This window comes from Strix uralensis, chromosome Z (genome assembly GCF_047716275.1).
Source record: "Strix uralensis isolate ZFMK-TIS-50842 chromosome Z, bStrUra1, whole genome shotgun sequence".
In the NCBI taxonomy this organism is placed as follows: Eukaryota; Metazoa; Chordata; class Aves; order Strigiformes; family Strigidae; genus Strix; species Strix uralensis.
Window position 1 is genome coordinate 27,106,801 of NC_134012.1, and position 23,047 is coordinate 27,129,847.

At 39.1% G+C, this 23,047-nt stretch overlaps 2 protein-coding genes across 12 annotated transcripts in view; one reads left to right on the forward strand and one right to left on the reverse strand.

The window, feature by feature from the left end:
• Positions 1–50: 50 nt before the first annotated feature.
• Positions 51–22,188, forward strand: GFM2 (GTP dependent ribosome recycling factor mitochondrial 2). 9 transcript variants are annotated; one of them, XM_074857008.1, is made up of 22 exons: positions 51–459; positions 820–887; positions 982–1,064; positions 1,631–1,715; positions 4,456–4,501; positions 5,497–5,594; positions 6,630–6,755; positions 7,153–7,241; positions 9,107–9,195; positions 9,442–9,502; positions 9,598–9,783; positions 12,604–12,684; positions 13,419–13,567; positions 14,055–14,195; positions 14,277–14,376; positions 15,157–15,346; positions 16,646–16,722; positions 17,221–17,359; positions 17,505–17,690; positions 18,091–18,206; positions 18,390–18,572; positions 19,041–22,188. In XM_074857008.1, exons 3-22 carry the CDS (start codon positions 1,002–1,004, stop codon positions 19,167–19,169), a joined length of 2,334 nt encoding a protein of 777 aa, XP_074713109.1. In that variant the 5' UTR covers positions 51–459; positions 820–887; positions 982–1,001; the 3' UTR covers positions 19,170–22,188. The 9 variants fall into 9 exon arrangements, 8 of the variants coding, with proteins under 8 accessions (XP_074713109.1, XP_074713111.1, XP_074713112.1 ...); XM_074857010.1 differs by having other exon boundaries at positions 51–389; XM_074857011.1 differs by having other exon boundaries at positions 51–188.
• Positions 20,080–23,047, reverse strand: part of HEXB (hexosaminidase subunit beta) — a 19,700-nt gene continuing 16,732 nt past the window's right edge. For all 3 annotated transcript variants that reach the window (XM_074857024.1, XM_074857025.1, XM_074857026.1), the window contains one exon: positions 20,080–20,268. In XM_074857024.1, the coding sequence (XP_074713125.1) occupies positions 20,205–20,268 (64 nt within the window). In that variant the 3' untranslated portion in view covers positions 20,080–20,204. The remainder of the gene's footprint in view (positions 20,269–23,047) is intronic.

Genomic DNA, 23,047 nt, shown 5'->3' on the forward strand with positions numbered 1-23,047 from the left:
CGGAACACGAGGCGGTTAGTGGCGGGGCCGACGGGGACAGGAAGAGCGAGCGCGCCTTCCGGGTGTTTGGCGGCCGCGCCGGCCGGGGCGAGGGCCGGGCAGCGTCGCAAGCCCAGACTTGGCCTTGTTAGAGCTCTTCCTCCGGGGGCAGAAGATAACGTGGGGGCTGGAGGAGTGACGTGCCAGCGGTTCGTGACACGGCAGGGAGGGCAGCGACGGTTTGCGGAGCGCTACCGGGGAGCGGCCACCAAGGCCTAGGCCGCTGGCGGGATGGGGCTCGGTGGCTTGTAACGGGCAGCGTGAGGGCACCGCTCCAGTCCTGCTGTCCTGGTCAGCAGAGTGCAGCGGCGGCTCTGCGAAACGGGCGCGTGGCTCATGGGGGGCTGGAAGTGAGCCTGCATACAAACTCTTTTGATTTATTGTGAACCTCTACACGAAGCATAAAACCAGCGGAGCTGGGTATTGGTGTCTCCTTAAATAAGCAGCAGCCGGCTAAGAATGCGTTTGAAGCTTTTGCTCTTGGGCTTTGTGTCGAAGTGCTTTTGGCGATGCTTAAAAGCTCATATTATTTAATATTTTTTGTTATTTCTGTTCAAAATACGTACTTTTCCCTGTCCCCCTTGCTCCTTCTGGATCAGCAGAGCTATTTATGCTTTGCTGGTTAGTAATTGGTACTCTAGAGATTATCTGAACGTGAGTGTAAACTGTGATGCTAATTTTTCTCCTTCACTGTTTGCAGATTTCTTTGACAAATACATTAGTGTTTGTGGGCATGCATTTATGCTGCATTTTTAAGGTTTAATAACACTATTGTTACAGATCTGACACCGATTTAGCCTACAAAGCAGTAACCTGAAAAATACTAGCCTCATCTAACTTGAAAACCAGTTAAGTTTCATGATTGATTTCTGTGGAAGTGATATAGTTACCTACCTGTCTCTCCTCATAAACGTTTTGTACAATGTTTGCTTATCTTGACAGGGATAGAGACAGGAGCTGGAATGTTGAGAATTAGGAGACCAATTTTGGTGAACGCATTGAAGTCATCAAGTTTGTGCAATGAGGTAGGCTTTTTCCCACATTTTGATACTTAGTTTATAAGCAAAATAAATACTTGAGTCACTTTGAGTAAACTTTTTTCTTCTTTCCTTTAACAATTGATATCCAAACAGAACACATAATTTCACGTTGGAGTTGGACTTCACATGAATGTGGAAGTTCAATTTGTAATTTTTCTGTAAACGTTTAGTTATCTGTGATTTTGATTACCTAACATTTGTCATTGTTAAATTTATATTATTTACACAAATAATTAGATGTATTTAAAATACCATGGATACTGACAACATGTTTTAATGCTATCATGGATTTTTACTGGACTTCCCAAATAATATTTGGAATGGACTTTGTTTAAACCTCAGTGCTATTATCTTCATGCTTCTTCCAAATAGCTGGTGTTTTGAGCTTATATAAATATCTAACAACATTATCAGTTCCTGTAGGTATTTTTTTCAGTTTAGTTTTCTACAACTGGCAAAAATGTAGCTGTATAAATATAATCATTGTATATATATAAAAATAATAATTTGTAATTATAAATATTCTGTATGTTTTTTTTTTTCCTTTTAAGCGTGTGTATTTCAGGAAGACAAAAATGAGAGTCATAAGTGTGACACAGCAAAACTGCAGTGTAAGAAGCTACAGTTCTCCACAAGGTATGATGGTTGGACTGGATGATCTTCAAGGTCTTTTCCAACCTAGACAATTCTGTGATAAGTTTAAATTATTTTCTTAATATAAGAATTACTCTAAAAATGAGTAAGAATACTTTCTAAATTGTGTTTTATTTTTTGTCATTACTTATAGAATTTTGTGAATGATGAACGAACAGAGCAGTTAAAAGGTTCAGGGACTGAAAATAAGTGTTTTGTATTGCTGCTCTTTTCTCAGTACATGTATGGTATAGAGCCTTTAGAAAATAAGAAAAAGAAAAATTACAGGTATATAAGTAGAGAGATCAGTTGTGAAATGTGCTGGAACCCCTGTCCAGTTGCCTGGAGTATTAATTGGTTATCAAGTAACTGATGGTAGCCAGCATGTTGGACAAGGGGAGAAAGGCAGGAATCTGATTAAATAGAATTTTAAAGTTATCATTAGTGTATTTTCTTTGCAGATTCAGGATAAAAGAGAGTAAAAAGAATAAGATACTTGGAAAACAAAATTTCAATTAAAAGGAACTTTTGCTGGTTATTGAGTAGCTACACTGAGATTGAATGAAAAATGATTGATATAATTGCGTTGGGAGTCAGGGCTGCTTTTCTACATCAGGATGGAGACAGCAAGAAAATATTGGTAACTGGGGGATCACCAACTTCTCTTTTTTTAAAAAAAAATGTTAATGGATTCAGCACTGTATATCCTAGCAAAAGTCTTTAACCTGCAGTTACGTATCTAAGAACACCTGCTCAGCTGCTAATGCAACACAGTCTCTGATGCTTATTACTGTTTCTGTGTCGTTGCCTATTGTTGCATTTAAGGGGGGAATTAATTGGTAAGAGATGAATCCCCTTGCATTCTAGCCAGTTCTCAGAGATTAGAGGGTCTAGGGGTGGCTGGATTTGTCTCTTTAATAGGTATGCCAACTGGGGCCATAACCGTAGGCCTGACACCAGATACACAAACAGCCCCTATGCTGTAGGTCCAGTTGCATTCAAGAGAAGTAGTCAGGTTCACGACTAGTACGATTTATTGACCGTCACTATAGGTCTGACATCAGATGCACGAATAGTATGGTTTATTTTTATGCAACATCTACAGATTCTTTGAACTTGCCTGCGATAAATGCACAAACTTCAGGTTGGCTATATAGCACTACACAAAAAGAAAAACGATTGCAATCACACACACTTAATTCCTGGGTAATCACTCGGTGTAGCCGACGGCTTGAATCTTACCAAAAGGTGTCCCTTCTGGGTGGGGGCGAGGAGCACAAACCCGTCGATCTGTCCCTCCGATTTGGTGTCGGATTATCGTCCCTCCGAGTTAGATACAAACACGGGGTAGTAGTGTGTATGTGTGAGTGGGTGGGACTGTAGTCAAGCCATTATCTTTTGAGTAACAACACAGCACATTCCTTGGTGCGAGGGGTGCGCTGTTTTTTGTGGGAAAAGAGGGAGGATGAGAGACAAGGTCAACAGGCTACTGCAAAAACCATCTCTTGACATAAGTGAAAGTATGGGACCACGCGGCCTTCACCTCGCTTTGCATTCCTCCTTGGCGCCACTACAAACACAAATCACTGGACCTCCATCCCGTCCAGTGCTTGCTCTGGGCACCCTGTGTCAAGGAAATGTGTGTTTTACAGATTTTTTTGTTTTGCTTTTCCCACACTTCCAACACTTAACATCTGTGCAATGTTCTTGCTGTCTACTGTATTTATCCCTGGTTTTGCTGTGCTAAATACCTCAGTGTGTCACATGGATGCAAAACTTCTTTCCATACACAAAAAGATACCGTGACATAGATGAGCAAGAAATCTCAAACATAGTGATGTGTTATTTTGTGGGTTATTTTAAGAAACTGAAGGGAAAAAGGCAGTGTTACTTGGAGTTCTTATTGGGGTGGGGTGGGGTGTTGGTGAGTTTCCAGCCTGCTGCCTTGTTTCTCCTAAGATCAGTCTTTCTCCTCGTGGAGACATTAACCTGTAATATGCCTCTTTAATGTCTCTCTGGTAAGAGGGATGATCTGTAGATGGTGAAGGAAAGTTAGTTTAAATATTGTTGAATTCTGTTTGGCCTGTCAAAGATAAAGTGCTAGAAAAGTGAGTTCCTGAAACACAATTTAAATGGCTTGAGTAAGCAAATTATGGATTAGTTTCATGAAAATTTAGCTTGGCAGCTTATTTTCAACTAAATAGGATGTGAGAGAGGAAATATCTTTCTAGAAATACACATTTAAAACTCCTCTGTCCCATGTTTTCTTAACCTAGGTCAGTTTGCATTTTCACCCTGAGAATTATGCTGTCTAGTTTCAGTGTTTAAAAGTGAAATTACTTTTGAAATTTGGTATCATAATAGCCAGTTCACATGATTGTTGTTGAACAGTTGTCACAGTTGTCTTGAACTGTGGCATGTTCTGTTATTGCTTCTGCAGAGTAAGATTTTACTGTGCTGATGATACTTTTCTGTGTTCGCTTTTTCCTATTGTTTCTAAATTACAGCTGTTTCGAAGAGTTTATCTTTTTTTCTACGAGAGAGAGATATTTATTGAAAATTAAGTAGGTATCTTTAGAAATTTGAGGTGCTAGAGATTATGGATTGTCATGAGTCCTTCTGAATTTTTTTTTAAGTTTTTTAGGAGTGTTCTTAAATATATTTAATTTTGTTAAAATCTATCATTTCTACATTGGGATCAGTCTTACAAATTGTTGGTTTGATTTGTTTTGTTTGTCTCCAGGAGATGTTAAGTCTCTGCGTTCTGTCATTAATCCTCATATATCCAGGTATGTCATGCTAGCTTATTTTTTGGGTGTAACTGGCAGTGAGAGCAATTGGTGTGATTAAAAAGTCATGGGTTGTTGGTATGCCCATCACGTGCATAGTTCATGTGCATGTTCTGAATTAAAGTTAGTACTTTACTGCTTTTACCTTCCTGAATTTTCAATATAGAACAGTTATTGGTGTCAGAGAGGTTCTTGGACTGTCTCTTGTTTGCATCATCAGATACAAAACGGGCTCTTAGGGGAACTCCAAATTCATGGTCATTGCTGGGAGCTGAACGAGGGGGAAGGGATGTCTTGGCAACTAGACCACCACTGTGGGCAGGGCTGTATACTTTGTGTTCATGGGAGCACTCAGCCATGTTAGATAAAGGCCTTAGTAACAAGGGCAAGGTAATTAGGGGCTGAGCTGCCAAAGGAATGGCTTGTTGGTGAAGTTGATTTGGAAGTCCACTTCTGTTTCAAGCATGAATTCAGCTGGTGTGATATATGGGGGCTGATCGCAAGCCTGTGATGCGCAGAGCTAGTGAAGCAGTTTTGGAAGCTGTTGGTGAGGCACCTCAGAAAGGAAGATTTGACTGAACAGAATCAAGGATGACTTCATGGGAACTTGGAAGCTGTATTTGGGGTGTAAAGGGTATATATGCTTGGTTCAGGCACCAGGGGTTAGGGATTGGGATGGACAAGAGAATGGAGGGGCTGCTTCTGTCTGTGGGGTGGCAGATGGGTGAGAATGAGGCCAAGAAGTGGCCTTCCCCTGAAGTGAAGCATGGAAGCCTGTTCCAAAACTCCTGAGTATTACTGATCTGAAGAAAATCCACCATTTCAGTACTAATGTACTTCAGTATCAGACTGCATACTATATCAGATATACAACAGAGGAAAAATATTACTCATCTGGTATGCTATTCTCAGTGAATATTAATTGTTTATACAAATAACAATGTCACTGAACTAAAACATTACCACAGTAAAAGCAATGTTTTTGCTTTACGCAGAATCCGAAACATTGGCATTATGGCCCACATTGATGCAGGGAAAACTACAACAACTGAGAGAATGCTGTATTATTCTGGATACATAAGAACACTTGGAGGTTAGAAATGTTTTTTGTATTTCAGTAAATTTGAGAGATTTAATAGTGTACAGTAACATGCAGTGCAGTTAGAGGTTGATGGTGGAATACTTAACCTAGAAGCCAGTTGTTCCAAAGTTGTGCTGCAATATAATGAAATTTTAATGCACATTCCATTACATTCTAAGGCAGTTGTACTTTTTGAGACAAAAAGAATATTTTTGTTTTAGTGTGTTGATTTGTTTAACAGTTAATCAGAGGTTCTCCTTGTTTTACTTGTTGCTCATTGGCTGTTCTGGTAAAGCTGTTTCTTCAGTTCTCTTTTGACCTGTAAAGAAACCAGACTAACAAAAATTAACCGTTTCTTTTGAAAGCCATAGCACAGGAAGAATTCCTTGCTTCACCAACTCTCACAGAATTTTTCAAGATTGAAAGGGTCACAGCAGCTTCCATTTGTGCTACCTTTTAAATTTAATTTCCTGTTCTCTACTGTGTATGAGAATGGTAAAAGATGTTAGGCTTGTGGAGTGGTTGAACTTGGTGGCCTGCTTGTTTAAAAATTTGGAACTGCTTCTCCTTTTATTAAAAAAATACCCAAAAAAATCACAAGCAAAACCCAACTTCTTACTTGTTTAGTTTGGTTTTTGTTGTGTTTTGTTAAGTTTAGTTTTAACTTCATTGCCTTTTAATTACTAAATTTTAAAATGTCTGTCACATTCCATACAATGAGCGCAGTCATTTTTTTAAAAAAAACTGTAGTTTGTTTATGATTTTGGACTTTGCTTTAGTTTTTAAGTTTCTCATGGTGTTACTAGGATTAAGAACAATGAAAAGGTTGTTGGAGTTGCTTGTCTTTGACTTACAGAGCATTTGTTTCCTGGAAAGGGAGCCTGAGTAAATGAGCTGATGTTATCATTTTCTGAAAAAAGCGTAGTTTTCATAGCTTATACATATATAAAAGGGACAGTATTTCTAAATATCTCTCAGCATCTGTATTCCAAGTTCAGCTTTTGAATTATTTACCTACCGAACTATAATCCTGCTTCCTGTTTACAGATGTTGATGATGGGGACACGGTAACAGATTTTATGGTACAAGAGCGAGAACGTGGTATTACCATTCAGTCTGCTGCTGTTACGTTTGACTGGAAGGACTACAGGATCAATCTGATTGACACCCCAGGTACAACACTTTAGTGGTACTTGCATTATTAGGGGAGAGTAGATGAGGTGGGGTGTCATAGAATGTAGGCCTTAGTTTTAAATGTGATACAATATTTAAAACTGGTTGAATTGCAGCAGTATAAAGGCCTATACTAAGCTCTGTTCAGCTTTGACTAATTATTGTTTGTTGCTGCCTAGTCTATCTTGTTTAAAGTGAGCTTACACATTTCCACACTAAATTGCTCTCAGTTCTGGGACTGCAATGTAACAGTCTTGTGTGTTTCAAGGACTGATGGGTGTATTTCTCTGCAAGTGAAGACAGGGTTGTTTTGACATGGTTTTAAAAAAAAAAAAAATTGACCTGTTGATATTGCCTGCTTGAATTATGATGGTATAAAGGGAAGATTGTTTTGTAGGTCATGTGGACTTTACAGTGGAAGTTGAGCGTTGTTTGAGAGTCCTGGATGGAGCAATAGCAGTGTTTGACGCTTCAGCTGGCGTTGAGGTAAAAATAACTGGTAGACTTTTTTTTTGTCTGATGACTTTAATCAGACTAAATTAATAATAATACAGAGATGTTGCTCTTTTGATGCTTTGATCAAAATTCAGCTTCAGGAGCATTTAATTTCAAGTACTGTAGTGTACAGGAATTTCCATGGTAATGAGGCAAGTAAGTGGGATTCCCATTGAAGTCTGGGGTTTTTTTGTTGTTTTGTTGCTGTCCTTTACAAATGTTGATTGAGGCGAGTGTTCTGGCTAGCTCCACCAGTGGAAAGAAATTAATATCTGTTCATGTCTCATTTTCAGATTTCACATAGAAAAGTAATTTTCAGCCAGAATTTCTTCCCCCCCCAACAGCCTATACAGCATAGTGCAGAAAAGATAGAGACAGGCTGGAATTTGACTTGATAGCATAAAATATTTGAGTAGTTCAATCCTGTAGAAATGTTACATGTTGTGAAATCGCTGTGTTCCATGGGACATACCTTTTTTATAGATCGGAGATGAGAGAATCTTGATCAGTGTGAATCACATTATTTAACTTGCTATTGGAAAGCATTTAGGTACCGTCATATATGAACCTAAACTGAGTAACAGCCCCCACCCCCAACAACAAAACAATTAGATCTGCTTGTGGTTATTTTTTTCTAAAACCAGGTAGGAAATTCTTGCATGATTTCGATGTATTGGTAAGAGACTGTCTCGTCCCACATGGTGGGTTACAAGGGGGGGTAATCTTTTGAATTCCCCGAGAGCCTGCCTGCTGGGTGGAAGAGCCAGTCTCCACTTGTTAGAGCAGCAGGGTGAGCCGAATCACCACAGTGACTCCGAGGAACAATTGTACTGGTGACTTTATTAACTGACCACTTCAGAGAGTGAATGGAGACAATTTGGCAACAATCAACTGGTAACCCTCCAGGATGAGACTGTTTTCCTAATAACCCGTCAGTGATCAACCAATCGCAATTCAATTCCTACAAAACTGATACACATGAATATATGTAAGAAGGAGAGCGAGCAGAAAGAGGAAAGAGAGGAGGAGGGGATAGGAAAAGGGGAATCACCACCCTTGGATCCTGCGTTGTCTCAGAGTAGCCAGCTTGGTCTGTAGGTGGTGGGTCGACAAAGACACACGTGGGGTGTTGCCTTTATATAGCCTTTCTTACGCATCCGCAGTAGGTTGTTCCAGAAGGGTCTCATTTTCTCTGGCTTGTACCTGCGCAGTGAGGCGAGTTCTGTCTCTGGGCAACCCCAGGAGGGAGGGGGAGAGAAACAGCCCACCGCCCCTCCTCCGCAGAGCTTGCTCTGCTTCTCCCCCATAGGGCATCCAACTCAAGGTGTTTGAGACATCCTCTTTATGAACAGTTTCTTGTTTACGAACAATCTGTGACAGAGACTTATTTCTGAATCTGAACTGATTTTCATAGATACTTGTTTTAACTTTCAAATAAAAATGTGTATCATAAATGACTCAGCAGTACACAAATTACTAGCAAAACCACAGTAGTTTTTGGTGTTGTATGTGCAGCCATAGAAATGCTTGCCTGTGTGTGCTTAAGTATCTTGGCAACGAAATCTTGAGTCTCTGCTGAGTTTTTCCCGTATGTATCCCCTGTAATGCTTAGTTTCGCTCCATGTTCCCTTGCCCACATGGCTTTGTGCCTGTAGTGAAGTATGGGGAATGATGTCAGCTGAGAGAAGAGATGAGCAAAGCTGCTTGGGGATTTCATCTGTGCTGCTAGATACAGGATTGTCACAACACATTCAGCACAGTTCCCTCCTGTACTCTGAACTAGGTTCCTCAGCAGTATTGGGGAGTGTATAATTCAGCTATAGGCACTGATGTTTCTATTTTGTCTTTTGCTTTAGGCCCAAACTCTGACAGTGTGGAGACAAGCAGACAAACATCAGATACCACGAATTTGCTTTTTGAACAAGATGGACAAAAACAGGGCAAGGTATTTAGACAGTTATTTTAATTGTTGCTAAAAACCTCGTAAGAATGTATCCAAGTTCAAGTTTTTCTGTTAAGCATAGAGCAAGCCAATTACGTTAATACTTACATAATATATACATCTTTGATTATGCAGATGCATATTTTTGTATAATTGTAGGAGTAATTTTTGCTGTAAATAAGGAATGGTAAACCTGTTTTACTATGTCATTAAGTTTTGTGTAACTTAGTATCTGTTTTTTTTACATAGTTTTACATATGCTGTTGAAAGTATCGAACTGAAGTTGAAGACAAAACCTTTGCTTTTACAGGTAAGCTTAGAAATTAAATGTTTATTTGCTTTCTTTTGAATGGAACTGCTTCTCTAATTTTTTGCAGCTGTCTAAAATCTCCACTCTATTTGCAGGTGCCCATTGGGGAAGCCAGGACCTTCAGAGGACTGGTTGATGTTGTGACTAAGGAACAAATAATTTGGAAAGCTACTTCTGATTTGGATGATGGAAAAAATTTTGAGCAAAAGCTGCTGCTGGAGGCTGATGATCCCAACCTGTTCCAAGAAGTCCAGGATGCCAGAAATACATTAATAGAACAAGTAAAGTTCTAAAGTAAATACATAATATACTTAAAACTGTCATTTAGAACAGTAGAAAAAAATAGGCTGAAAGGGACCTCTGGAAGTGTCTGCTGTGGTGACTGCTCAAAGCAGGGCTAAGTTCAGCATTAGATCAGGTCGCTCAGGCCTTGTTGAGTTTTCAAGTCTCTAAGGATGGAGAGTACAATCTGTCTAGGCAGCCTGTCCCAGTGCTTGATCATCCTTGTAGTGAAACATGATTTCTTTTTGCCTAATGGGAATTTACCATGTTGCAATCTACGACGGTGCTGCTTGTCCTTTCCTTGTGTACTTCTGAGAAGAATCTGGTTCTCTTTTCCCTGAAGCAGGCCTGCCACCACCATTTCAAGTAGTAAGAGACAGCATTTGCATCCTCCCGTAGCCTCTCCAAGTTAGACAAACCCATCTCTCTGGGCCTCCAGCTGCACTCCAACCACCTTAGTGGTTTTCCACTGGACTTCCCACAGTTTGTCAGTCTCTTTTTTGCTGGGGAACTTAAAAGTAGACAGTGTTTTAGATGCCGTTTCAAAAGTGCAGGGTAGAGGCTACTAACTGGCTGCCCTGATCCACTGGCTATGCTCTTGCTGATGCAGCCTGGTTGCAGTTAACCTTTGTCACTGGAAGGGGACACTGCTGACTCATGCTTACTTGTCCAGCAGCACCCTCTGGATGACTTCTGCAGAGCTGCTTCTTAGCTAGTTGATCCCCACTGCACCAGAATGTGGATTTGTTCTGAACCAGATGCAAGATTCTGCATTAGTCCTTATCGAACTAATGTCAAGTTTTCTTCACTTTCTTTCCATCTATGAAAGACACTTCATGCACATTGGAAATGTTAATACATGGTGGCAGAACATGCTGAACTTAGAGAGCTGGACTCCCTGGCTGTACAATACGTGTGTAAAATGGAAAATACTCTCTGCTTTATACAGAAGGAACCGAAGAAAGCAGACACTAGGTTTAGCATTCAGTTAGCTAACATAGCATCTTGTACTGTCTTAGATGCCAAAAGATACTTGGGACATTCACACGAGGCCTGACAGATGTGACCCATACTTACAGGATATCCATACCCTTCTTGAGTGGCAGCTAGAAGCTGGATGGGATGTTGCAGGCTGGTCAACTGGCACTAAATACTGTGTTAGAGGGAGCTGAATCCCACTGGTAAATCTTGTTCCAGATCCATCCAAAAAGTCCATGGGAGAGATGAGAAAAAAACTGTATAAATTTTTCTTTAACATAAATTGTCATACTCTGAAGCTAAGAAAGATAATAGAAACTTGATCTACTTGATACCAGGTTTTGTACAGCAGAGAGTTTAGAGGGGGTTAAGAATGGAAGAATTAATGGAAGTAAAAGAATAATTTGCCTGTTGAGCAGTGCAGAACATTTGAAATAGTTTGTCCAGAGTGTTTTTCTTCATTCAGCTGGCATTTTAAGGTCCCATGTTATTTTGTGTAATTTATATAATTATATTAGAAGAGTTGGTTTTACTTGAGAGAGACTAAGCAAGTTTTCTCTTCCAGTAAAAAGTGGGGTGTTTTTACATTCGTTTTGCTTTTATACAATGTAAAAGTGTAGTAGTGATGACATCTGAATGCATACTTTTGTAAGCAGAAATATGGGAGGCTAACAACTATGTTTATCTCGGGTATCTATCCATTTTGCTGGAAGGACTGCCCTCCATACAACTTTGAATAACATTGTGTAAATTCATAAACAGATGATGCTAGGTTTTTGGTTTCCTTTGAAACATTAGAATCAGAGACATCCATTTTCTACTGCTCTGAGTTCAGTAAAACACATACACAACCCGATTTTCAAAATTTCCAGGTTTTAAATGGGGATGTTATTACTCAGCTTATCTTAAGAAATGTATTGTTGGATAGAAAGCTTTGTAAGAACAGTGTTGGGTTTTTTTTCCTTTGGTTTCTGGGCCCTTCCTGGAGCAGGAAAGGGTGGACCAGTAGTGTGATAATTGAGATAACCTTGTGTTAGTAAAGTATTTTTTGGTATGCTTTCTATCCAATTAATACTCCTTATCAGAAACACTAAAATATAGTAGTTCGAATAGCAGCCATCTTTCACACTTTGCTTTCACTTAATTAAATGAATGCTTTCCTTTATCTCTTATGTTTTAACTATTAGCTTAGTTAGACTTCTAATTGCTATCAGTCATTAATTTCAGTATTTGGTCAATTGCTGTTGTAGCTACTGCAGGGGACAAAGTGTCTTCCTGCACTTAGGGTGTCCCGAGTCTATGACAGCGCAAGGACGTATGTGAGATGAGGTTTAAAGAGTAGTTAATTTATTTGTCAAGCTAAGTGGTACAGTTCAAAAACACAGATGAGCTCTTGGACCTACAAGCCTTTGCCATGAAGAAGGTCAAAATACCCTGAAGTCTTGTCTGTTTTTTCCAGCTGTACATCTGTTGGCTTGTGAAGGTTACTTGCTGCTTACCTCAGACTTCGCCTTGTTTGCAGATCTGAAATTTATTCAGTTATACCCTTCATGGCTGTCACTGTATGGCTGCAGGCTTTTTCAGTTTCAGGGAGAAGTACAAGCCTTCTCTCTCCCACTGATGTTTTGCCTGATAGCAGCTTTGAGCTGATTTTCCCCCCCCACCCCATCCTTTCTTGAAACCTTCATTTCCATAATTTTCTGTGGCTTGAGTTTATGGTCTCTGATGTCTTTAAAGGCTTTGTTCCTGCTCTGTTTAGCTATATTTCCTAAATAACTAAGATTTGTGACTTATCTGTGAAACTGCTGTATGCCAAATAATAAAAAACTACTCTGTTGAAGCTTGCAGATCTGGATGATGAATTTGCTGAACTGGTTCTAGGAGAATATAGTGAAAACTTCGACTTAATACCAGCTGCCAAGGTAATTTTTACATTTCATTATTTACAAAGTTTTTACTAGCTGTTATTCTGAAGGGCTTGGTTGGCACATGCAGATTAGGATTTTGAGGATATGCATTTTTATCAACAAAAAAATCACACCAGCTTTTGTAGTGAATTTATAGTACTGTGAATTTAGGACAAAGTATATTCAAGCTTAGTATGAATTTTATGTGATCATGCACTATGATCCTCAGACATGCTGGGCACAACTTTAAAAGTAGGGTACCTCTGTTCAGGAAGGCTTTTTTTTAAAAAAAAAGCCTTTTTTTCATTAGGCTGCTGTGAAAGCATTTAGAGAAAGGTGAATGGAATTTCCAGGTAGAGTCAGAGCAGTTTGTGTCCGAGCTGCGGATTCTTACTAACAAAATTAGCATTTCAACCACTATGAATTGGTTGGATCTTCAGACACTGCATGTTGCAAGTGGTGAGGTACAACATTCTGAATTAAAAGGACTGTTAGAAAAAGAACAAGAACAGCTGCAGATGTGCATGAAATGTTTAGAAATCTGAAAAGCAGTGTCTTGTGTTTTAGCAGTTTTAGGGTTTATGGTTTGGAGCTCATTAAAAGCAGTGAAAGGAGTTTATGAGTGATGTTATATTTGCAAGTGTACTTTTTAACTTCTGGGGATTTGTCAGCAATATCTAATAGCTGGAATATAATTTAAGGCTAAATAGTGGTTCACATGTTAACAGAAAATAATTCTTTTTTTGCAGTTACAGTCTGCTATCCGCAGAGTCACGCTAGCTCAGAAGGCAGTACCTGTACTTTGTGGGAGTGCACTGAAGAACAAAGGAGTGCAGCCATTACTGGATGCTATTACTATGTACTTGCCTGCACCTAATGAGCGTTCATATGAGTTTCTGTAAGTACAAGGCGAAGAAGGAAAAATAAGTAGGAAGCCATGAAAGGAGCATTCATATCTTTTAAAATGTTTACTGGTTTTAGGTATTAAATAACGGTAAAAAATGTGAGGACATAAAAATACACTTGAGTACTGAACCTGCTTTGGTCAGTGCAACCGGAATTATATACATCTATCTCCAGTTGTCAAACTTGCACTTTAGACTTCTAAAGTCTATTTTTAATCTGATGATACTGACATTTTACAAAATCAGGGTCTAGGGATCATCTTTAGTATTGGCTGAGACACATGACATCTTATGTATCCTACTGGAGCTGGAACTGCTGAGCTTAATATTTTTTGGTATAAATTAAGATTTTTTTAAAATCTGCCTCTTAATATTACAATAAGAAACATAGCTTCTTAAGTGAGTGGAAATTTAGGTAAATGTGAGTTTGAGTGGATTAATTCTGCAAGTATGTTTTTTGTTGTACTTTTTATTTTGCAGACAATGGTACGAGGACGACCTGTGTGCCCTAGCATTTAAAGTTCTCCATGATAAATGTCGTGGACCACTAGTTTTCATTCGTGTTTACTCAGGTTCACTGAAACCTCAATCAGCTGTATATAATATTAACAAAAGTTGCACGTGAGTAAGATAGAAGTGTGGTTTAGTATAACATTGGAATGTCTTTTAAAGTCCTGAGTAATACAAGAGTTTCCTTTTCAGGGAAAGAATGAGCCGACTGCTTCTGCCTTTTGCTGATCAGCAAACTGAAATACCATCACTAATGGCTGGCAACATTGCCCTTACTGTTGGGTTAAAACAGGTAATGGAAAATACTGGTTCTGTAAGGGAGCTTGTTTCACTAGTGTGCTTTCTACTTCTGTGGTATTGTATCTCAGACGTGTTCTTGATTATTGTGACATATATAAACTTGCTTTATTTGAAATACACGTACTTCCTCCTAAAATGAAATATTAGAATGTACAAATGTCAGTAATTGACCTGGGAGATGCAGTGCTGATTACATGGAAAGGACTGAAAACTGAAGGTGTATTTTACTAGGGTTCTGAGCTTGTATTTATATTGTAACTCTTAAAATACAATGTAATGCCATGGAGGGACATGCTGTGGGGAAGGAGAGTGATGTTCCAGATAAGTTACCCAAAAGTAACAGCTGAAGTTCAAGTAAGTTTGTCTCATGCTTGCTTCTGTTAGCTTACTAATTCATGTTTTATTGTCTGAAGAGGCTGCATAGATCTCATTTGCATATATTTTCTGAAATGTAACCAACTTTGGCATGCATAAGCAAATTTTCATTTACCCATACTGTTCTTTGTGACTTTATATCTTGTCTGGTAAGTTAGATTTAAAATGCAGTGAACTGGACAAAGAAATGTTAGTCTAAATTTGAGCACGGTTTTTCCTCTTCCAGATCCTTTTAGTTATTTGAAGAAAGTTACAGTAAATGTTTATGAATAAGTGGAGTTCAGCACAAGTGGTTTTGAGGAAGAGAAATGGTCAGGGTATGTGATTTTGTTTTTTTTCTTTTTTTCATATCCCCTCTTCTCCTCTGTCTTGTGGGTCACTGGATGTTTATGTGTAGAGTGCCACTGGAGATACCATAGTGTCATCAAAGGCTTCAGCAGTAGCTGCAGCACGCCGAGCTGGAAGGGATGCTGGGGGAGAGAAGAGGTCTACCAGTGATGTAGAGAGCCTTCTGCTGGCAGGCGTTGAGGTCCCTGACCCTGTCTTCTTCTGTACAATTGAACCTCCTTCAGTGGCCAAACAACAAGGTACAACATAGCTACCTAAGAATATGACAAGATATTCTGCAAAAGAGATATTCAAGCATAACCATATTCTCTTATGTAAGGAACAAGGCTTGTCGCCGCACACCTGATTGACGTGAGTTGCACAGATTCATCAGTCAGTGATCTAATAAGGCCCATTTTGGTGTTTTGCACAGATGATATATTTTACATCATGGTTGTCAGTACCCTTTGCTATTACTAGGTCAAGCAGTACTAGTACTTTTCTGGTTTTTGTGTCTAGAAAAGTAGTACTTCATATTGAAAGAAGAGATGGAGGCACTTTCATTTCCTACTGTCATGCTTAGTTTTGCTGCAGTCACACTGGTATGCGGTACATAATGTCCTGAGTACAAATAACCCTGAAAAGTGGGTTGCTTTTTTTCAGTCAGCGCTCACAGTTTTACTCTATGGTGTAAAATTTTCACTTACCAAGACTTCTGTGTGTCTAGTTAGGGTTCATCCCTGCAGTGTGACCAGTAATCTTACTGCCTTTCCCAAGAATCTATACTAGAGAACTAGATTTCATTCTTTTGGGAGATACATAATTTAAACTCTGTGTCTTTATTCCAATGAAGCTGAGCTTGGTTGGGGGTGAAGAGGAGGAAGGGTAAGTACCAGTGTAGCATGATGGAATGGAGCAAGGTAGAACACAGATTTGGAGCAACATGACTGCAGGCTGAACCACTGGGTTGTAAGATGTTTCTGGTTTTGGAGGGTTTGGATGTTTTGTTTTGTGGTTTTTTGGTTGGTTCTCTTTTGGTTTTTTTCAAAGCCTATAAGGTAGATAAATGCAGTCTCATCTGTGAGATTATTCTGTAGCTGCTTTCCTCAGCAGTTAAGGTAATGGGAAATCAGAAAAAAAGAAGTTTGCATTTGAACCTTTTCATGCTGAACTTGAACTTATCTTGAAGTATTTAGGCAAATAATAGAAGAGGTAGCTGACTATTTTTTTCTATCTGTAAAAAGGGAGCAGTACTTCTTACTGACTTGATGAAGCACTTACAGGTTTCATTCTATCTTCGTATAAGTATAAAATATCACACTGAAAATGGTTTTTTTAATAAGCACTCTGTACTGTGCAGTTCATTTGTTGGAGAGAATCAGAAGTTGAAAGTTGCTGGTAACTTAAGTTGACTTTGCCAAAATCTGTACTTCTCTCGGGTCCTTTTGATTCCTTCTGAGAATAAGATTTGACCTTATGAGGAAAGTGATGTTTAGACATTAATTGATTCTCAAACTACTGAAGTCTTTTTAGATACTATGTTTGTTATTCATGTACAGACTTGGATAACGCATTGAGCTGCCTTCAGCGTGAAGATCCAAGTTTAAAAGTGAAGATAGATCCTGACACAGGACAAGTAAGATGAACCTTTTATTGCTCAGCTTATAACCAAGCTTTATTTTAGAACTGTCAAGATCACCCTTCACTTAGTTCATTTACACATTGAGATTTTCTTGAACAAAAAGGGCTCTCTAAATGTTCATATCATATATGTACCAAGTTCTGTGCACCAAACTAAAATGGAGCCTTGTGCACTTGTGTGTTACAGAGCAGAGGGAAGTCATCCTGTGCTCTGCATATTTTTGACAGTTCTGTATTTAAAAAAGTTTGAATTAGATAGTCTTTAAGGTAATGTAAGATAACCTTTTTTATAGTGGTTACAGTAGTGATAGTTACTCTCTCACGTGGTGTTTATATCAGACAGCCTAAAGCAGTCCTGTTTTCTCTCTAGGCTCCTTAGAATTTGAAATATTTCTAATAGACTATTAAGAGCATGCAAATCCTTGCTTAAACAGTTTGTATTAAAACCTGAGTTTTTCATGTTTTTCTTCTCTCTTAACTCTCTTCTTACTAGACTATTCTTTGTGGTATGGGAGAACTACACATAGAGATCATTCATGACAGAATCAAACGTGAATATGGAATTGAGACTTATCTGGGACCTCTTCAGATAGCATACAGAGAAACCATCCTAAATGCTGCCCAAGCTACAGGTAAAATCAGTGTATGGAAGGAACATCTTGTTTCTGGTTTCATAGCTTGATTTACTTTAAATGATATTATGAGTAACCTTCAGATGAATTTTATGTATTAGGTTTTTTCCCAAATGGTTTTTTCATTGCTTTTTTTTCCCTGCAGATATATTGGATAAAACAGTAGGAGATAAACGACACTTTGTAACTTCAGAGTTAGAAGTGAGGCCCAAGTTAGGGGAGAGAGCAGTGACAAAACCCATCATTGAGTATGCTGCGGGTGTCATTGAAGTGCTACCCAAAGAACTCCAAGGAGCTGTAGAAAATGGAATCATGAATTCATGCATTCAAGGTAAAGGAAGTGCTATGACAGCTATACTAGACTAACATTTCTGTAAGAAGCAATTTAGTATGTTCCTAGGAGGAAAAACTCTTTGGTAGCTTGAAAACTAAAAGATAGTACATACTAACATTAGATGCAAAGGAAAATTCTGAAAATCTGAAATCTCTAACAAGTAGGAAAGTATGGGTCAGCATTCCTTTGTCTCTTTTGGCAAAGGTAGGTAATGACAAAATCACAACATGAGGAACAAGACCAGTAGTCATGCCCTTGAGGGGAGGAAGGGGAAGGAGGAAAGTGAGAAACTTCAAATTAATCCTGAAACTTTTTTCCATGTGTCTTAATATTCTGAAAAACAAATGTGCTTTTTTCTTTTTCTTTTTTTTCTTCTTTTTTTTTTGTTTTCCCCTAGGACCCTTGCTTGGATTCCCAGTTCAGAATATTGATGTGACAGTGCAATCACTGACGGTGCATCCTGACACCTCTCACACAATGGTATCAGCCTGTGTCTCCCGTTGCATGCAAAAGGTACAGTGAAATTGTAAGCTGCTGAGGAACACAATTATCTAGTAACTATTCTTCTCTAACAGTGTAATGCCCTTGCTGGGGACTTTATAGCTTTTGAAAATAGAGAATTTATGTAAGTACTTATTACATTAATTTTCTGGGGGAAAGAAAAAAAGGAGTCAATATAACTCCCCTTCCATGTAGGCTTTGAAAAAAGCTGGTATACAAATACTGGAGCCCTTGATGAACCTAGAAATCACAGTAAGTGAAGATCATCTCAGCGCAGCACTCGCTGACCTTGCACAGCGGAGAGGTAGTATTCAAGAAATACAGAGTCGTCAAGATAACAGAGTTGTGGTTGCTGCTGTTCCACTAGCAGAAACAATGGTATGTGATTATCTTATTAATGGTAAAATGCAAATCTGATCTTTTTTTATATGCTTAAAAATAATTAGGCTTCAGTTCACTTTTCTTGTTGTTTAGAGTGAATGTGTGTTACTGTATTTTAATTATTGAAGGTCTGAAGCAAATGCCCACAAATCTAGTAGCGTTTTTGTGCCTGATTCAGATTGTTAAACCAGCATGTTTTCAACTGTAAAAGAAACAGTAAATACTACTAAAAGAGATTTTAAAGAGAATACTTTTTAAAAAGTGTATTATTAGGTTGACTCATGCATGTACTGCATTTTTAATACAGTAATATTAAAAAATCAACCTACTACTAGTAGTATATTTCTGCTTTCTACTAGTATATTTCTGACTGTCTCCCTCTCTCCGTGACCTAAGCAACTTTCTGTGCTAATTTACCTTTCCTTTATCCTAAACTGAATAACATGTGTTCTTCATTTTGTCCAGGGCTATTCAACAGTTTTGCGTTCTCTAACATCGGGCTCGGCAACCTTCAGTCTGGAGCTTGCCAGTTATCAAGCTCTGAACAGTCAAGAGCAAAGTGCACTTCTTCAGAGAAGGATGGGGTTGGTGTGATTGCTTTACTCTAACACAAGATATTTGCTATCCTCCCTGTTAAATATTTTCAGGACCCTATTTGTGTACACCAGTATGTTCTCTGGGACCAGCTGGTCGTGGTAAATGATGAATTAGCAGCTGTATGAGCAGACTGTGCTTTTAACTGTCCAAGGGAAGGTTCAAGAGACTGTTCTTCTGGCACAGCCTTGTAATTGCAAAGCAGCTGAACCAGAGATCCAACCACAGTTTGCTGGTTTGCAAATTCTTATCTTACAGATACCCGCAATGAGAAGTGATGTAAATCTTCTTCATAGAAATGAGCAATAAGTGCACCTTAATGTGCCCTTAAGACTGTTTCTTACCTTAGTAAGTAAAGTTTGTGGAGTTCATGTCTATAAATGAAATAACTTTATAGTTCTGGCTGTCTGGCTTTGCTTTCAGCTGAATAAAAGAATATAGCAACTGTTAAGTATTACTTCTTGTATTGTTAGAAACCACTTTGAACCAGAGTTCAGGACTGGGTGTAACTTCTACCATTGCTTTAGCAATTAAGTGGAATGGATGTTTCTGCCAATTGAGTAAGACCTGTGCACAAAATACAAGAAATGCAGAGTTCTCCCAGGACAGTGATCTCTACCTACCACCTTGAAGTAGGTTGAGACAGGATTTTTTTTGACCTTTGAGAATAAGTGATTGAAGCCGTAATGGTTCTCATTTGCCATTACCTGGTTACACAGAAAAGTGACAAATAAGATACCCTGAAATAAGAAGTTTGCTCTTTATTTAAATAGTGTCTTAGCTTCATTCTCCCTCAACTTTAGAATGTAAGGAAACTGGAATTGGTAACTATAGTATCAAGTTTCAGGATCTCACAGTGAAGAATCCCTGTATCTAATGAAAGCTAAAACCCATCATTTCTACTCCAAGAAGCATGTCAAATAACTTTATTTTAAAAGTGAAAGTTTTAAGTCTTGGTTCAAATATCAAACTGCATGTACATATATTCATACCCCAGAGGCACTTCAGGTTGTTGACTGGAAATCCTTGCTGCCGTTACTGCCCTCGTGCTTCATGGGCGCAATATCCAACAAACACAGGTTCAGCTGCTATGCCACGGCTGTTAAAGTAAAGGGGAATGTGTATGATTATAATCAAACAACTGGCTGCTTGTGTAGGCAGAAAGAGAGATACTGACACTCTTATTTTTATTTTAATCTTTCTGTAAGCAAAACTACTTCCAAGAAATAACAGATGGCACTCCTATTTAGGGAGTGAAAAAGGCCCCTAATGTACCATTGATTGTTCTTCAGTTAAGTATACAGTTCCCTGTTTCAATTACATGTACCAGGATATTAGAAAACAAGTTGAAATTCAGGACTAGTTGTCTCAAAAGCAATAGATTTTGCAGAGCATCGTTGAAGAGAAGTCTCAAGAATGGGAAAAAAATTAATCAGTTGACATTTGCATACTCCCCTGCCCCCAAACCCAATGTTTCCTTCATATGCAGCTCCAATTATGTATTTTAATTCATTTTTGGGGGAGCCAGTTTTAGTAAACAGGATTTTTTTCCAGCTATTCTATCATAAATTATTCTGTTCTCATGTGGTGTTAAAACAACTAAACAACCCTCCCCTGTAGCTTATGATGGTGCAGTAAGATAGTATAAAAAGATGTTTCAAAGTTAAAGGGGTTGTAGTCAAAATTCTGCTTCTTGGACAGTTAAGAGCTAGATAGTACTGCTACAGGGATTTGTAGGATAATATATACCGGTGTTCAAATTGCACTTGAGAGCTGCAATGGAAGAAACTGGATAATGAAATAGCTCAGCTGAACTATTGCTTGCTCAAGTACATTTCAAGAAGCTTTCCTTCTGCTGGGGGTCTTTGAGATTCCAGTATGTTAAATGGGGAGAAATCTCTGAGGTACAAAACATCTGACAAAAATCATAAGTCCCTTAGTAAAAGACAGGGTTGTTGTCTAGGCCTCTGGAGTATATGCCCACCTTCTTGTTTCCCTTCTCCCATCACCATTCCATAGGAAGCTGAGTTTAGATCTGAACAGCAGCTACTGCTTTTCATGGTACTATTTCAACAGCTGTGGCCTTGGATAGGTAGAGCTACCACCATTCTTCCAGTGACCATAACCTGCCTGTTACCAAGTTCTACCTACCCACTCCGTCACTCCCTGGTACCCAGCTGCAGAGCAAGCCAAAGCTGTTCATTCTACTCAGAAAGGCTCCTTGGCCTGCTACAGCTGCCAAGGTTTGTATATACCATATATAAAGAAGTTATTAGGGACAGAGTACTCTGCCCACCCTCTAAGACTACAACAGCCTGACTGATGAAATCAGTTCTTTGAGTTTACACAATGCTAAGGAAGCCCCATATACATGAAAGGCAACAGAACTGCAGCTCCAAGGAATGCTTATTTCATCAGTGGAAAGGGAATGGTTTCTCTAGTGTTTTTCTGGTTCAAAGCCTATATAAAATGAATCATTTTCAGGAGGTTTTCTTTTATTAGTCTGTCTATAACAGGCATTGTTCACTGTAGGTTTATATGCCAGCAAAGCTGTTTTAGCACCAGAAAGTAGTTTAAGGAAAAAGTGTGCAACAAGTACAGGGAGTAGTCCTTAGCCTGCCCCTGCATTCTGCATTTCTCATGCTAGCACTACCAGAGCAGCTGCAGTCATCTGGATCAGCTCCCTGTACAGCAGTACAAGTGCCAGCATTAAGGAAGAAGATGGAGATGCAGCAACAGTTAACCAGGTCCAGGAACAGCATGGCTTAGTTCACTGTAAAACCCAAATCCTAGAGGTACAGCCACTGTATGCTTCACTGTTCAGTTGTATCGGTGTTTTCTCTAAGCCCCACCAAGAGATGCACCATCCTGTTAAGTGATATAAGTTTAAGCCCTTTAATCTTGTTTTTAACATGTATGTGTTAACTCCATATATCTATTTTTCTCATGACTCAGATAACTATTTTCCTATAGCATTGTTTTAAGCCAGCTTGAAATAAACCCAACAAGTCAAAACTTATGAGAGTTGTCGCTCAACTTGATTAATTAAAGAGCTAGTTTATACTGTAAGCTAAAAGTGATTCCAACAGATAATCATGCTAAGACATCTACAGGAACACAAGCAGAGGCACTCGAGTTTTAAGTGCTGACTGTAACGCCATTGTATCTTGTTCTCCAAAAAGCTGATGTGTATCCAGCCTGAAATACTTCTTCATACTGTTGGGATTTTCAACGACTTGTCATAAACTTTTGTAGAGAAATGAAATGTTATGTTGCATTCTTGCTGCAGTCCAACTTTGCAGCAGCATTTGGGAAAACCTAAAAGACTCTCTGACTGTATACTTTTAAAAGTGGAGTCAATCTTGGACTTCAAGACCTAGAAATCACTGATTTCTACAACTGTGAATATATATACAAAGACAGCACTAGCAATAGTTAAACAGTAACTTGTACAGTAGTCATAAATGAATTAAAATTCATCAGGGACTCCTTATCCACCCCTTTCAGTCCCTACACTTAGGCAATAGGGAGGCTCTGCAGAGAGATCTGGACAGGCTGGAGCGATGCGCTAAGGCCAACTGTATGAGCTTCAGTAAGGCCAAATGCCGGGTGCTGCACTTGGGCCACAACAACCCCCAGCAGTGCTACAGGCTTGGGGAGGAGTGGCTGGAGAGCTGCCAGTCAGAGAGGGAGCTGGGGGTGTTGATTGACAGCCGGCTGAACAGGAGCCAGCAGTGTGCCCAGGTGGCCAAGAAGGCCAATGGCATCCTGGCTTGCATCAGAAATAGTGTGGCCAGCAGAGACAGGGAAGGGATCTTACCCCTGTACTCAGCACTGGTGAGGCCGCACCTCGATTCCTGTGTTCAGTTTTGGGCCCC